General features: G+C 40.9%; 3 protein-coding genes across 5 annotated transcripts in view; 2 read left to right on the top strand and 1 right to left on the bottom strand.

The window, feature by feature from the left end:
- The window catches only part of APTX (aprataxin), a 63,970-nt gene extending 54,582 nt beyond the window's left edge, over window positions 1-9,388 (top strand). For 2 of the 3 annotated variants that reach the window (XM_075862844.1, XM_075862852.1), the window contains 2 exons: window positions 6,538-6,641; window positions 7,901-9,388. In XM_075862844.1, coding sequence (XP_075718959.1) covers window positions 6,538-6,641; window positions 7,901-8,052 — 256 coding nt within the window. In that variant the 3' untranslated portion in view covers window positions 8,053-9,388. The remainder of the gene's footprint in view (window positions 1-6,537; window positions 6,642-7,900) is intronic. The other variant, XM_075862860.1, reaches the window with a different exon arrangement.
- A 17-nt stretch (window positions 9,389-9,405) lies between these two features.
- Window positions 9,406-10,876, top strand: ACTL7A (actin like 7A). The gene has a single exon (XM_075862802.1). The coding sequence runs from the start codon at window positions 9,509-9,511 to the stop codon at window positions 10,799-10,801; it is 1,293 nt and encodes a 430-aa protein (XP_075718917.1). The 5' UTR covers window positions 9,406-9,508; the 3' UTR covers window positions 10,802-10,876.
- Window positions 10,877-11,183: 307 nt separating this feature from the next.
- The window catches only part of ELP1 (elongator acetyltransferase complex subunit 1), a 96,540-nt gene continuing 90,521 nt past the window's right edge, over window positions 11,184-17,202 (bottom strand). Inside the window, exons 35-37 of the mRNA XM_075862789.1 lie at window positions 15,834-15,988; window positions 14,926-15,004; window positions 11,184-11,662 (exon numbers count right to left, since the gene is read on the bottom strand). Coding sequence (XP_075718904.1) covers window positions 11,595-11,662; window positions 14,926-15,004; window positions 15,834-15,988 — 302 coding nt within the window. The 3' untranslated portion in view covers window positions 11,184-11,594. The remainder of the gene's footprint in view (window positions 11,663-14,925; window positions 15,005-15,833; window positions 15,989-17,202) is intronic.

The following is a 17,202-nucleotide window of genomic DNA, read 5'->3' as shown; positions in this document are numbered from 1 at the left end:
ACCCCCTGACACTGCCCCCACACAGTATATCGCCCCATAGCTGCCCTCCACACCGTATAATGCCCTCCATAGCTGGCCTCCACACCATATAATGCCCTCCATAGCTGGCCTCCACACCATATAATGCCCCCCCATAGCTGCCCTCCACACAGCCCCAATAGTGTCTGATAAAAATAATATACATACGCCCCTAACCCGTTCCAACAAGTGGAGGAGATCCCTCTGCTCCTCTGGTCTGTGCAACATAGTGCAGACAGGTGCGATGACATCACTGCCTCGTGTCCGGCGAAACAGTGAATAGTAGAGCAGGGAACTTACGGCCCGCTGATCTACCATTGGATTCAACTGTATCTGCCTCCTGAGGAAGCAGATACAATTTAAACCAGGAAAACAATAATTGATAAAACCGAAATTCTAAAAATGAGATTTTTTTATTTTTTAATTGCGCTGAATTTCGGTTTCGGTGTTTTTTTTTTCCCGATTAATTGCCCAGCCATACTTTTCGTACTCCTATACTTGCTTATTTCCTCTCACTTTCCGCTCTTGATTCTCCACCAAGACAAGGTGGTTCTGTGTTCAGTTCCTTATTATCTCCCGATGGTCATCTCTGCCTTTCACCTCAACGAGGAGATTGTGTTGCCCTCCTTCACTGGAGGGAGTGGCCCCTTCATATATTGGACATAGTGCGGGCTATCCAACGCTATCTTTCTCTCGTCTACCTACTGGACTGTCCACTGAAGGGGTGGCCGGCCTTTAATGCAACCATAGCTTATTGGATCTGCTCAGTCATTTGTGAAGCACATCATGCAAAACGGTTAGATATGCTTCCTGGACAGTGTCATCATGCTTTGGAAGCAGGTTTGCAAGGCTGCTACATGGTCTTCCATACACACCTTCTCCAGACTTTACAAGGTGCACATGTCTGCATCTGGAAATGCTAGCCTTAGTCGCAAGTTGTCTGCTCAATTTATTATTATTTTTTTTTTTTTTCCCAACCTCGGGAACCATTGGATGTCCTAATGCAGTTTTTGTGTCCCCCAATGATACGAATGGGAAGTTTTTTTTTGTACTTGCAATTAAAACTCTCTCTCTTGTAGAGTTAATTGGGGAGACACCGCTCCCTCCCCTTTTTTCTGAGGTTTAGGTTGCCTGTTTGGCAGTAGTTCTGGGTGTTTTTCTGAAATCTGTTCCTTTTTGCTTCTACTCCTGGGGCACAAACTGATCACCTCAGTGGCTGTAGGCTGGGTATAGCCTGCATAGGAGGGACCTCCTTTTTCTTTCCTAGTGTCAGCCTCCATGCTTCCTGTGTTCCCAAATGAACTCTACAAGAGAGATATTATACGGTGAATACAAAAAAATTATCTTTTATGCAAACACTCATTAATGCGTATCTGCACCTTGCATTATGGACAAATTAGTTTGGCATGTATCTATGTACCTTGAGCGGTTCAAGTTGCACTATGCTGTTATTGTATTCCAGTTTTTATTTTTAAAACCCTTTTTCTCTGACATACGGTAACTTCTTGTAGACCTACAGGTTCAGTACTTGGTGGGCACTCCCTTTAAAGCATGCTTTCTCTTCTAATCAAGAAGACCATTTGCAAAGTTTTTTTCATGTTTTTATTTTAGATGCATTCGGGGAATTATAAAAGTGTCTGTAAAGGTGCACATAGCCTAACGGACGTAACATAGATGGCAAATGGGTGTCCGGAAACAAATTTGGGGGAGATGGATTGATAACACGAACAAGTCTGATAGGATAGTAGGCAAAGAGGTGTTTAACCCCTTAAGGACGCAGCCTAGTTTGGGCCTTAAGGCTCAGAGCCCATTTTTCAAATCTGACATATTTCACTTTATGTGGTAATAACGTCGGAATGCTTAAACCTATCCAAGCGATTCTGAGATTGTTTTCTCGTGACACTTTGGGCTTCATGTTCGTGGTAAAATTTGGTCGATATATTCAGTCTTTATTTGTGAAAAATTGCAAAATTTAGAGAAAATTTACAAAAAATAGCATTTTTCAGAATTTAAATGCATCTGCTTGAAAAACAGACGGTTATACCACCCAAAATAGTTACTAGTTCACATTTCCCATATGTCTACTTTAGATTGGCATCGTTTTTTGAACATTATTTTATTTTTCTTGGACGTTACAAGGCTTAGAACATAAACAGTAATTTCTCGTATTCTTAAGAAAATTTCAAAAGCCTTTTTTTGAAGGTACCAGTTCAGTTCTGAAGTGGCTTTGAGGGGCCTATGTATTAGAAACCACCATCAAACACCCCATTTTAAAAACTAGACCCCTCAAAGTATTCAAAACAGTATATAGAAAGTTTTTTAACCCTTCAGGCATTTCACAGGAATTAAAGCAAAGTGGAAATGAAATTTGCAAATTTTAATTTTTTCTGTTGAATTTCAATTTTTTTCAAAATTTTTCTGTAACAGAGAAGGTTTTACCAGAGAAATACTACTAAATATTTATTGTCCAGATTCTGCAGTTTTTAGAAATGTCCCACGTGTGGCCCTACTGCGCTCGTGGACTAAAACACAAGCCCCAGAAGCAAAGAAGCACCTAGTGCATTTTGAGGCCTCTTTTTTATTAGAATATATTTTAGGCAGCATGCCAGGTTTGAAGAGGTGTTGAGGTATCAAAACAATGGAAACCCACCAGAAGTGACCCCATTTTGGAAACTACACCCCTCAAGGAATTCATTTATGGTTTTTGTTATCATTTTGACCGCAAAGTTTTTTCACAGCACCTATTTGAATTGGGCTGTGAAATGAAAAAAATGATATTTTTTCCAATAAGATGTAATTTTTGATCAAAATTTCTTATTTTCACAAGGAACAACATACCCCATTTTGTTGCCCGATTTGTCCTTAGTGCGGCAATACCCCATTTGTGGTGATAAACTGCCGTTTGGGCCCATGGAAGGGCTCAGAAGGAAAGGACCACCATTTGGCCTACTGGAGCTTTTCTGGTGCTAAGTCATGTATGCAGAAGCCCCTGAGGTACCAGTAGAGTTGAAACCCCCGAGAAGTGACCCCATTTTAAAAACTACACCCCTTAAGACATTCATCTAGAGGTGTAGTGAGCATTTTGACCCCACAGGTATTGTGTAAAAGATAATGCGCAGCAGATGGTGCAGAGTGAGATTTGCAATTTTATATATATATATATGGCATGTCAGTGTCCGATATAGTGTGCCCAGCATGCGCCACCGGAGATATACACCCCTTAAACTGTAATGTGGGTTCTCCTGGGTATGGCAATACCCTACATGTGGCTGTTATCAGCTGCCTGGGCATACGGCAGGGTTCAGAAGGGAAAGATGAGGGGGGTAAGCTGTGCGGAGTGCATCAGGGTAAATTAAAAAACAAGGGATGTATGATACATTTTAAAACAATCTTTTATACAGAGCCCTGGTTTTTCGGGACACGTGTCACATTGGTATATTGTGTTCTTCCTTATCCCGCTCTTATAGCAGACTCTGCACCTCTTTTGACTCTTTCTATTTCCACCGGTTTGGGGAACTTCTCCTGGAAAGTGTTGCCCTGGTACGATGCGTGTGGCCTCGCTTCCAGAAGTACTGGGTGCCCCCCCTTCCTGGTCCCTAAAGATTAGATCTTGAAATTCCAGGAAAGTTCCCGTCTGGCCTGCACATCGACGTAGCACGTACGCATTGTACAAAGCCATCTGTATGATGTGCCCGGCCAGCTTCTTATACCACACCGCATGGCGCTGTAGGGCTTCAGGACTTGATTTGACAAGTCCACCCCTCCCATGTACCTATTGTAGTCCAGGATGCAGTCTGGTTTGGGGGTGGCCTTTCCTTCATATATCCTAAACCTGTAGGTATACCCTGATGCACTCTCGCAGCTTATACATCTTCACGCCATACCTTGCCCTCTTACCAGGCAGGTACTCGCGGAATTGAACCCTCCCTTTAAAATGTACCAGGGACTCCTCAATAGAAATACACTTCTCGGGGGTGTATTCTTGGGAAAACCGGGCACTGGAACGGTCTAATAGGGGTCTCCGTTTATACAAACGGTCAAAACTGGGGTCATCTCGGGGTGGGCACGGCTCATTATCAGTATAATGTGAGAAGCGAAGTATTGCCTCATTTATTTATTTTTTTAGGTTCCAGTTCAGTTCTGAAGTTGCTTTGAGGGGCCCATATATTAGAAACCCCTATCAAACACCCCATTTTAGAAACTAGACCCCTCAAAGTATTCACAACAGCATTTAGAAAGTTTATGAACCCTTTAGGTGTTTCACAGAAATTTAGAGCAAAGCAGAGGTGAAATTAACTTTTTTTTTTTGTCAGAAAATCCTCTTTATACCATTTTTTTGATAACACAAAAGGATTTATCAGAGAAACGCAACTTAATACGTATTGCCCAGATTCTGCAGTTTAGAGAAATATCCCACATGTGGCCCTAGTGCGGTAATGGACTGAAGCACCGGCCTCCGAAGCAAAGGAGGACCTAGTGGATTTTGAGGCCTCTTTTTTATTAGGCACCATGTCCGGTTTAAAGAGGTCTTGTGGCGCCAAAACATTGGAAACCCCCCAAAAGTGACCCCAATTTGGAAACTAGACCCCTTGAGGAATCCATTGTCGTTTTCTTGGAGTGCATGCGGCTTTTAGATCAGTTTTTATTCTATTTTTAGGTGGCGTGGTGACTAAAAAACAGCAATTCTACTATTGTTTTTTTATTCTATTTTTTTTACAGCGTTCACCGTGCGCTATAAATGACACATTCACTTTATTCTGCGGGGCGATACGATTACGGCGATACCATATGTTTATAGTTTTTTTTTATGTCTTATGGCGTTTGCACAATAAAATAAGTTTTGTAAACAATCATTTACTTTTTGTGTTACCTTATTCTAAGAGCCATAACGTTTTTATTTTTCAATCAATAAAGCCGTGCGAGGACTTATTTTTTGCGTAACGAACTGTAGTTTCGATCAGTACCATTTTTCAGTACATGCGACTTTTTGATCTCTTTTTATTCCATTTTTTGGGAGGTGAAGTGACCAAACAATTGTTATTGTGGTTCGGTTTATTATTATTTTTTTTTACGGCGTTCACCGTGCGGGATAAATAACAAAATAGTTTTGTAGTTCAGGCCGTTACGGACGCGGCGATACCAATTATGTATAGTTTATTTGTTTGTTTATATATTTTTATTAATAATAAATGACTGATAAAGTAAAAAGGGGGATTTTTACTTTTAATACTTTTAAAACTTTTATTTTCTTATTTTTACACAACTTTTTTTAACTTTTTTTTTACTTTATTACTTTGTCCCACTAGAGGACTTGAGGGCAGGAGGCCCTGATCGCTATTCTAATACACTGCACTACATGCGTAGTGCAGTGTATTAGAACTGTCAGCTACTCACTGACAGCAAGCATAGTGGGTCCTGACGTTGTCAGGACCCACTAGGCTTCCGTCTATGGCATAGCCGGACGCCATTGTTTGGTGTCCGGTTGCCATAGTCACCATCGCCGGCCACTATCGTGTAGCAGGCCGGCGATGGCGGATTAACCCCTAAGAAGCCGCGATCGCTATTGAACGCGGCTTCTGAGGGGTTAATCGGCGGGGGAGCTCCGCGATCGGTCCCGGCACATTGAGCAGTGATAGTCTGCTGTCGGAAACAGCAGGTATCACAGCTCATGAACGCGCCCCGCGCGAACGGCGCCGTGTTTACTCCATGACATACTATTATGTCATGGAGCGCGAACGATGCACTTACCATGACATAATAGTATGTCCTGGAGCGTTAAGGGGTTAATAGGTCACAGACTCTTATTTTCCTAAGGGCCTGTTCACATCACCGTTCATTTCCGTTCCGGGGTTCCGTCGGGTGAACCCCGCAACGGAAAGTGAAACTGACCGCACATCTTCTGTTTCAGTCACCATTGATCTCAATGGTGACGGAAACATCGCTAATGGTTTCCGTTCGTCACCATTCCGGCTGGTTTCCGGTTTTCTGACGGAATCAATAGCGTAGTCGACTACGCTATTGATTCAGTCGGAAAACCGGAAACTAGCCGGAATGGTGACCAACGGAAACCATTAGCGATGTTTCCGTCACCATTGAGATCAATGGTGACTGAAACAGAAGATGTGCGGTCAGTTTCACTTTCCGTTGCGGGGTTCACCCGACGGAACCCCGGAACGGAAGTGAACAGGCCCTAATATGGTTTTATCACTGTCCAACATTGTTTCCTTTACCACTAATAATTTATTTGTAATGGAGTCATACCCTGGTAATAAAAACAAGAAGGCTACCAGAGTAATCTTCAGTACATAACCTTTTAATGTGTTTCATGCCTAATCCAGTTTCAGGACCCCCTTTTATCAGCCAGTGCCACTTCCAGCATTACAAATGATATGAGTGCTTTATTTCCGGAGGACTCAACTTTCTCCAGTGATATTAACTGATCTTAAGCGAAAATAAACTGATACAATATCGAACTTCATGCTATTTTTCCCTCACTACATTAATAAATTTATTTTACAGCCATATTCATTTGCATATCATCAGTCAAGATTTTGATTCTCCTTGCCTTAAAAACAAGAAACACTGGAACTCATTCACAACTGATTATTTTTTAGAATCTGAAGGTAAGAATTGAAAAATTAGTTTTGTTCTAAGGTTGTTTTTTTTACAAGATGTGATTTTGCCATCAGTTTGTTTTTGTTTTTTTCCTATCAACTCCCATGGAACTCACTAAAATAAAATGCAAAAAACAGATGACCGATCTTGTGAAGAAAAAAAATTACAGAACCGATCATCGTAACTACCATTCAGTTCTATGGGACTTACGGAAACAGCGTAGCTCAGCGAGCTACGCTGTTTTCTTCATGGTCGGGAATCACACGAGTCAGCCGCAGCACAGAGAGCTAGACCGTGATTAAGGGACCCCGTTCTAGAAATAGGTGCGGTTCTACATCTATCTGACATGGCATATCCTGTAGATATGCCATAAATGTCACTGATGGGAAAACCCCTTTAAGCTTACTATTACTGTCTAATTACCGTTCTAGTTTGTTTAAAAATCTTTGTGCTAGTAGTCTTGCTTTTGCTTCATGAGGGGTTAACACATGTATGGATCTGTAATACAGCACCTATGGAAATCTATTAGGTGCATGAGCACATACAATTGAAGACGCACTCCCGGCAAAAATGTTTCCACAACGGAATTCTGTGTGGAAAATTCACAGCACTTACAGGAGCAGCAAAGTGAATGAGACTTGAACAAATCTCATCCACCGGCACCAGAAACTTCTATCAGCTACTACTGATACTTTAGACAGGTTCCTGTCACACAGGTATAATGTAGAAGACTATAGGGCAGCCCCAGTGTCTGTATACTTATTTCTCAGCTTATTTAGGAGAATATAGAGAGAATGATAATCAGTGTCCCCCAGCATGCAGAAATGGTATGGTCTTTAGCTGATTATGTGATACTGTGCTGAAGCATCATTGGATTGATAGCAAATCAGAGAGGAAGAGAAAGCTGAGGAAATATAAGACTTTTTTTTTAAAGCACAGACAAGGCAGCAGTTCAATAAGTAAGAACAGTATATGTAAAAAGTGTAGAGCGTGATATACAGTGGGGGGGGGGGGGGAATGCAGATATAGAAAGTTGTGTTTCCACTGGAGGTCTTCTTTAACATTTTAATTGAGTCTGCGATCTCCATTTCTATCTGGCTTTCAGCACCACATGGTACTTGGGTAATGTATGCCAATATAAGAGTTTTTATGAAAGATATTGCTATCTGAACCGCATTCTAATATCCTGCACTGAAGTTGCTTCGCTTTTAAACTTCTTCTATGAAAATATATATAAAAATAAAAGTTCCCATTCTTCTTCCTTCAGTGGTTATGGATATGATAAAATTAAATGGAAAAGTGACAGTGAAAGATGGAGCCTCTGAACTTCTGAAGTCTTCCCTCCAGTGTAACGTGTGCAAAATACAGCAAGCCACTATTCCTCAGTTAAAGGAACATTTGAAGAAACACTGGCCCTGATACAGGGCTTAAAAAAAATACCAGCAACCAGTGCTGGGACCTGGATTTTAGACTACAATATCAATAGATGCATATCTTCCCTGGCTCAAACAGACTTCTGGATTTAAAAAACTTGCTCACCATTTACAAAATACATGTCAATTGTATATATCACTACTGCAGGTTCTTAGCCAGGTAAGGAGTTGTTTAGAATAATACTGGCTTCAATTTAGTTCCTTATTTTTTACATGCATTGTGATGGACAGTTAATAGTAAGACTATATTATAAGTCGCCAGGTAGACCTAGCCTTATTTATAACATCATGTATATTCAATAATGTTTTGTTTTTTCTACTCCGTTCTGTGCTGAAAATAGTCATGTCTGAATCCCCACCAGAGCAAATAGTTGGAAGAGGTTGTGAATCTATGCCTTCAAGCTTGATTACTGTAGTAGGCGCAAATTAAGATCTCATGCACACGACTGTCGCCATGTGCACGGCCATGATTTTCGGGTCGGCCGGCTGCGGAGTCACCCGCGAACTGCCGAGCACATGGCCGCGTCCATTATTTTCTATGAGCCTGGACCGCAGAACACGGCCGTGATAAGACATGTCCGTTCCTTCTGCGGTCCAGGCTCCTGGGCCAAGCACGGACCGTGGAAACCACGGTCGTGTGCATGGGCCCATAGAAATGAATGGGCCCGCAATTCTCCTGTGGATTTTCGGGGGAATTGCGGTCACAAAAGCACGTTCGTGTGCATGGGGCCTAATGGGTAACTAAACTTTCAGAAAACTTGTGACGTGTCATAAGTTTTGATCTTTGGGGTGGAGGGGGGGGGGGGTTAGAGACCGCCACAGATCGCAAAAACTAAGCGGCAGAAGTGCTCGGGTGAGTTTCTGATCTGCTTTTTTTTTCGGAGAGCCGAGAAAATTGTGTATGGACTCAATAGAATGTCTGAGCCCATAGACTGTTACCTTGGCTTTCCAAAAAAAAAAAAAGAAAGCTGCTTTTGCTGCTTCATTTTAGAGATCGGTAGGGGGCTCAGTGCTCAGACCCCACCAATCAAAACGGACACGTCACAAGTTTTCTGAAAGTTTTAGTTACCCTTTAAGTTTAACTTAAGGGTGCTCAGAGACATATAGTTTTTTAAAGACAAAACCAGGTGTGGGTCATAAAGGGAGAGAGTATAAAAGGACAGCAACTACGTTTTTGAATTCACTCATGGGTTTTTTTTTTTGCCAAAACCATCTGCATGTGTAATAGCAAAATGCTGTGGTTTTGCAGTAAATCGCAGTACTTAACTTGTAGTAGTAAATTACTTGTTACCAATAAATATTTAAAAAACAAACCAAGGCTATATTGGTGTCCAAAGGTTGTGTCATTGGTATATTATCCCTTTGTGATGCACTAACTGACTTGTGACATATTGTATGAAACTGTTCCGTGACATCATGGTAGGAGCAATAACAAGCTACCTATGTATTATTGTTGTTCAGTGGATCAAAGCAGTGAGGCGGTATGGACGATCATGACATCTGAAGCCATCTTAGATGAGATGTTTTGGCCGATATCTACTGTTCTGCCAGGTCCTGCTAAGAAAGCTCTTCTAGTTAATAGTGCAAGCACAGAGGTACAAAGCATCGTAAGATCAAAAGACGTGAAAAAGACAAGGGCAGTGATAATTGATATAGGAACCAGTACCTGCAAAATTGGATATGTAGGGGAACCAAAGCCTTCATTTGTGGTATCATCTACAGTAGGAAAACCAAGCATAGAGACTTCTAAAACAGAAGACAACCGAAAGGAATACTTCATTGGCAAAGAGAGGGATATTTCTTCCATCTCCCAACAGCTTGTAAATCCCCTAAGACATGGTATCATTGTGGAATGGGATTGCATTGAAGCTATACTAGAATACCTTTTTGTTAAGGAAATGAAGATTCTACCCGAGGAGCATGCCGTCCAGTTGTCTGATCCGCCACTCAGCCCAATAACCAACAGAGAGAAATATGCAGAGATGGTGTTTGAGACCTTCAACATCCCTGCTTTCTATATAGCTCATCAGTCAAGACTATCTATGTACTCCTATGGCAAGACATCCGGCCTTGTTGTTGAATGTGGCCATGGCGTGTCTTATGTGGTCCCTATAATTGAAGGAAAGATTCTGTCTAATATAACAGGCAGAGTAGACTATGCAGGAGCCGACATTACAAAGTACCTAACTCAGATTTTAAATGGAGCTGGACACAAGTTTCAAGAAGAGCAACTAGCCATAATAGAAGACCTAAAAAACAAATCTTGCTATGCTTCCTTGGACTTTAATAGTGAGGTGTGTTTGCCACAAAACAAGTACCTAGCAGAGTATAAGCTTCCAGATGGACAGCTAATCACTATAGGAAAGGAGAGGTTCATATGCCCTGAAGCACTCTTCCAGCCATCCTTAATAGGTTCTACCCAACCAGGTCTTCAAGCCATGGCCATGGCTTGCATTAATAGTTGTGATGCTAGTTTTAAGGAAAGTGTGCTCAACAATATTTTACTATGTGGAGGCACAACTATGCTTGAAGGATTCCCAGAGCGCTTTCAGAAGGAATTAAACGAGTTGCCAGGCCACCCGAAACCTTGTGTTTTAGCTTGGCCTGAAAGGCTATTTTCTGTCTGGAGGGGCAGCTCTATATTGGCATCCCTGAACTCTTTCCAACCACTATGGCTGTACAAAAGAGAATATGATGAATGCGGTCCTTCCATCATCTATAGAGAATGCTTCTGAGCAGTAAAAGGGGAACACTATGAAAGAATTTTTCAGAATGTTGTAGAATACAAAGATTAAAGAATGTGTCTCCTGCTTATGGCATTCCTCAATTTTCTTATTGCTGAGCGTATGATCATTGGTATATACAGTATGTAGGATGATATCTCACCAGAGTAAATTGATCACAATAATGCAATAGACCCAAAAGCGCACACACTTTTTATAAAATAAGTACACACTTATTATATGCATCTAATGTCATTTATTTACTACATTCACAACAGAAAGGAATTAAAACATCCTAGGGTTTAGGGAAACTAAAGTGAGATAGGAAGCCATTTTTAAGAGAAAAGTGTATAAAGAACATAAAGAGCAATCAGAAAAAAAAAGGAAACCTCTGTTTTCAAAAATGTATTTTAATCTAATACATATAAACACATATATAAATAACATGCCTAAGGCCCTTTTTCAGTGTTCGTCATACGGGCCGGGAAAGCTCTCAGTGCATATGCTGAACTTGTCCATAGGGCCCCATTCACCCAACAGATACCAAAAGAGTGTTCTTTTGGCAGCGGTAGGACCGATATCCCAACATACAATGGAGGCTTACGGCAGAGGCGTAATGCTAGGAGTATTTCACAACATATACCTCAGACACTGCAAGAAATGTGAATACTGCATAAACTTTGGGCTTATTGCCTCTCCAGTACTATGTTCTGAAATACGAGAGGATGTCCAATGTACTACGCATACAGAATATTTTTAATTCGATCTGAAACGCTGCCAATCTGTAATACAGAAATTTTGGGTCTTAGTCAAGTAGGTCAAGCTTCCATTGAATGGTTTGACGAAGTTTTGGAGCGATCAAGAGTTCAGTGTCTAAAAACAAAAAAAAAAACGACTTATTACAGAGAAGAGGTATGAAAAAAACCAAACTTACTAAAAGGTGGAGCTGGAAAACAGAGGGGTGGTATAAGTTTGATCACATTCAGGAAGTAAAACTTAAAGAGGGTAAGGTGGCACAGAGGGATAGACATAGACACACACACACACACACACACACACACACACACACACACACACACACACACACACACACACACACAGCTGAGGCGCTTTCAAAGTCAAAGCACAGGTCAACTGCTTCATGGTACAAATTTTTAAGGCTGGGTTTACACATACTCTGCAACTGATGCCACTGACATCAGTTTCCATAAGGTTTTGGGTTTTCCCCCCTAATGATAGGAAAAATACTCATGACTGGACTGATGAAGACTTAGTATGTGGCCAAGAAAATGAATAAAATTCTTCATGATCATAACATTCTACAAAAAAAAAATCAAGTGTGAACCCAGTCATAGAGAAATGTTCTATAAGTGGAAGCATAATGTTGTACTCATATACCCCAGGCAGAAATTTTAAGGCACATCCCATTTTTTTTTTAAAGAAAACATGAGTTAAAAGACAAAACATGTCAGTTCTTTTCAATGTTTCAAATTAAACTATTATGCATCACGGAATAGCATGTCATTCAACAAACCATAGCCAAAGTTGAGAACTTAAAGTGTAACTAAACGTTCAACAAACTTCTGACACGTCATATCGACATGTCAGAAGTTTTGATTGGTGGGGTCCAAGGACTGAGACCCCCACCAATAGTGAGCGCTCAGTTTCTGTATGGCTTTTTCCGGAAATCGATGTAGAGGTGTACGGGCTCAATAGAAAGTCTATGAGCCCGTACTCCGCTATGACAGCTTTGTGTAAAAAGCCAAATAGAAACTAAGCGGCTCAGCGCTCACACGAGCGCTTCTGCCGCTTCATTTTAGAGATTGGCAGGTGTCTCGGTCCCCCACCAATCAAGACTTCTGACATGTCACAAGTTCGTTGAATGTTTAGTTACCTTTTAATATTCTCCTTTTGCATCAAGGACCATTTGCATTATTTTATGATAGTTGTCAATGCGGCCCTTTATTTTCTCATCTGGTAAAACTGCCCATTCCCCTTGGCAAAAAGCCTCCAGATCCTGTACGTTCTTTGAGTGGGGTGAACTCAAACATGCTGTTGATGCTACACAACCAGCCTTCCAACCTTATCATTATTATTGAGCCAGTGACGGCCACTCAAAACATGAGGCCAAGTGCACACCATGTGGAGCCTCCTGGCTGATGCTGCATTCATCCTGCCATCAACTTTTAATAAAATTCCCTGTGGCGCTATAGCTCACCCCCCCCCCCCCCCCCCCCCAAAAAAAAAAAAAAAAACACCAGACAGCCACCTTCACAGCACATTTATTTACCTACTCATAGCATATTTTGCACAGAAATTTTTTTTTGACACATTTACAAAGACTGGAGTATCTTATGCCAGTTTTAGCCTTCGTTCACATCTGCGTCGGGGTTCCGTCAGACCTTTCCAGCAGGGAAACCCACGAACGGAAACCATAGCTTTCAGTTAGAATTACCATTGATTTCAATGGGAATGCTTCCGTTCCTAATGGTTCCGTTTGTCTTTGTTCTGTAAGGTTTGCGTTTTTTTACGGAATCAATAGCGCAGTCTACTACACTATGGATTCCGCCATAAAAAAAACAAAAACCTTACGGAACAGAGACAAACAAACCATTCGCAACGGAAGAGTTACCAAAGGTAATGTTAACGGAAAGCTACGGTTTCCGTTTGTGAGTTTCCCTGCCGGATAGGTCTGACAGAACCCAAGATGGAACTCTGGCTTTGTTTACATCTGCGTCAAAGAGTTTATAATGGCGACTATAAAGCTTAATTTTGTTCCAAAAGTTTTGAGGCTCCTTTAGGTGCTGTTTGGCGTATTGCAGGCGGCCGTTGTATGGTGTCGGTTTTTTTTTTTTCTATAATCCAGTCCGGTTTTGTTCAAGTATCTCCTTATTGTGCACGCTGAAACAGCCTGTATTTCAGTAGACGTTGCGTGTGGGTTTTTCTTTGCATTCCGACAAGTTTTCTCGGCAAGTTGGCCCTAAAATCTTTCTTGGTCTACTTGACTGTGACTTGATATTATCAGAACGCATCATTTTGGACTCCTTGATCAGAGTTTGAACAGAGCGGATTGATCGTTTTCAAGTCTTTGGATATCTTTTTTTTTTTTTTTTTGAATATCCCTCTTCCTGATCTAGAAGATTGAATGACATTTGCTCGCAGATCCGTTGAAGGTTCTTTAAGCATTCAATCAGCTTGGAGGAATCTAAAGTTTAGCTAAATGTTCGGCAAACTTCTGACATGTAATAGTGACATGTCAGAAGTTTGTATTGGTGGGGGTCCGAGCACTGAGACCCCCACCAATCGGTAGAACGAAGCAGCTGAAGCACTAGTGTGAGCGCTCAGCCACTTAGATACATCGGCTTTCCGGAAAAAGACGGACACGAAGCGGCTGAGCACTCATACAAACGCTTCAGCTGCTTCGTTCTAGCGATTGGTGGAGGTCTCAGTGCTCGGACCCCCACCAATACAAACTTCTGACATGTCAGAAGTTTGTTGAACGTTTAGCTACACTTTGGAGTTTCTTGGCTCTTGAGAAACCCTTAAACATTTAATACACAGGACCCAATTACAATCAAACATGGTATAGGAATCAATACATACCCTTCATTGCCATCTCAATGGGTTTGTGTCAACTTGAGTATATGATCAGCCCAGGGGTGCATACACTTTATCAGGGCAATGTGCAATTTCAGTTATTATGATTATTAAAAGAATACACAAATATTCCTGTGATAAATAGATTCACCTGACCAATATTCTTAAAGGGTAATGAAACGTTTGACAAACTTGTGACATGTCATAAGTTTTGATTGGTGGGGGTCCGAGCACTGAGACCCCCACCAGTCGCTAAAACAAAGCGTTTTTTGCCACTTCTGAGTGCTTCTGCTGCTAGTTTTAGCGACTGGTGGGGGTCTCAGTGCTCGGACCCCCACCAATCAAAACTTCTGACATGTCACTATGACATGTCAGAAGTTTGTCAAACATTTGGTTACCCTTTAAGCGAACCAATTTACATATTCCTGGAAGAATTAGTAATTTCGGAAAATATGGTAAACTTATGAGCACGACTGAATGCCATAAACAATGGTGCTTTTCTGTAGATAAAGTCAAACACTGGTAGTCTGGATTCTTACCTTGCCCCGCTGGCTTTAGTGTTGTCTGTTGTTGATAAGACGACATTATGCTATTAGCAGTTGAATAAGGACCTAAAACCTGAAAAAAAAAATGGCAATGTAATTCTCCCTTAAAACTGGACCAAAACATGCAATCTTTATTCAGGTTAGAAGTAAGGCTAGGTTGACACTTTTTTGGTTTTTATTCGCTGGTCTACGCTTCACGAAAGAATATGCTCTATAAACTACAAGAAGTTTTTGTTGCCACGGGCAAAATTTAATGGTGTACGTGTCAGTTACCCTATTTCTTGGTCATTATTGGTAAAGGCTGCAACTAAAAAAAAAAAAAAGTGAGGCAAGGTTTATCCCACCATAAGGCCTCATTCACACTTTTTTTTCTCACTTTAGCATCTGTTGCGTGAATCACAGACAGCACACGGATGACGTCCATGTGCTGTCCGTTTTTTTCACGCACCAATTGACTTCAATGGGCTGAGTAGGGCGCAAGAACGCACCAAAATAGGACAAGCAGTGAGTTTCAGGCAACGGACAGCACACTGACGTGAAATACACTCATGTGAATAAGGCCCGAGTCACAGTTTCATCATCAGTTGGAGCTCTAGCTTTTGAGTTAATATATGGCAATTTTACATTTTGGGTAGAAATTATCTTGAACCTCGTAAAATTTACAGCGCAGTGAAGGCCGTAAAAATAAAACCCCAAAAAACTATGGTGGAATTGCATCTTGTTTTTTCAATTCCATCCCACGACATTTTCAAAAGTTTCTCAATACATTATATTAAAAAATACAACTCGGCCCGCACAACACAAGCCCTGATACGGCTATATTGACAGGAAAAAAAAAAAACTTTATCGCTTTTGGAATCGAAAATTGTCTGTCTCAACATTTAAGCAAAGTTTGGGCTTACCGGAGCTGCAGCATTTGGCTGTGCACATGGAATCCAGATGTCTGGTATTGAAGTCTCCATCATCTGGAGCAATTCGTGATAAATTTGTTGCATTTCCTTAGCGTCCATATCATAAAAAAACAGGACAAGCACTTTCAAAAGATTATTCACCTCACCTATATAAACACAAAGAAATCAGTAGAGAACAACATATTCCTTATGTATTGTTATTTCAAGACTTCCTATGCTTGTCAAAATGTTTTCTTTCATAAGAACAATGATCTTTTTGATGATTAAACGTCAAAACTATGACCGCTCAGAACAGCCCTTGACCTGTGCCAATATTAACCCGTTAGTGACCGCCAATACGCCTTTTCACGTTGGCCACTAATGGGCTTTATTCTGATGCATAAGCCTTTTTTTTTTACGCCACTGCATCAGAATAAATAAAAAGAGCAGGGAGCCGTTAAATCTCCCTGCTCTCAGCTGCCAGATGTAGCTGAGAGCTGGGGGCGTCCCTGCTCCAACATGTGAGATCGATATAAGTATCGATCTCACCCGTTTAACCCCTCAGATGCGGTGCTCAATAGCGTGCGCCGCATCGGAGTGAGAAGATCACCGAGTGTCTGTGTCTCCGATGGCAGCCGGGGGCCTAATAAAGGCCCCCAGGTCTGCCTGTAGTGAATGCCTGCTAGATCATGCCGGAGGCATGACCTAGCAGATGCCTGTCCGTTTTAAACGGACAGGCAGTAATACACTGCAATACAAAAGTATTGCAGTGTATTATAATATTGATCGGATGATCGCATATTAAAGTCCCCTAGTGGGACTAGTAAAAAAGTAAAACAAAAAAGTTTAATAAAGTTAATTTAAAAAAAAAATTTGAAAAAAAAATGAAAAACCCACTTTTTCCCCTTGCAAACTGCTTTACTATTAAAAAAACAAAATAAAGTAAAAAAAGTTACGCATATTTGGTATTGCCGCGTCCGTAACGACCCCGACTATAAAGCTATTACATTATTTAATCCGCACGGTGAACTCCGTAAAAAATTAAATAAAAAACAAATGGAAAAATTTCTGTTTTCTGTGAATACTGACTTTAAAAAAAATCTGACAAGTGATCAAAAAGTCGCATCTACTCAAATGGTACCAATAAGAAACTACAAAAAAAAAAGCCCTCAAACCTGCATCGGCGGAACAATAAAAAAAGTTATGGCTCTTCAAATATGGAGACACAAAAACAAATAATTTTGAAAAAAAAAAAAGCTTTTTACTGTGTAAAAGTAGTAAAGCATACAAAATCTATACAAATTTGGTATCGTTGCAATCGTAACAACCCGCTGAATAAAGTTATTGTGTTATTTATACCACACGGTAAACGTGTAGTTTT

The sequence above is a fragment of the Rhinoderma darwinii genome, chromosome 1 (assembly GCF_050947455.1).
Source record: "Rhinoderma darwinii isolate aRhiDar2 chromosome 1, aRhiDar2.hap1, whole genome shotgun sequence".
NCBI classification, from domain to species: domain Eukaryota; kingdom Metazoa; phylum Chordata; class Amphibia; order Anura; family Rhinodermatidae; genus Rhinoderma; species Rhinoderma darwinii.
This window is presented reverse-complemented; position numbering and strand designations above follow the sequence as displayed.

Excerpts from the sequence above, each read along its gene's own strand:
- ACTL7A (XM_075862802.1), top strand. The coding sequence starts at position 9,509 with ATGTATTATTGTTGTTCAGTGGATCAAAGCAGTGAGGCGGTATGGACG.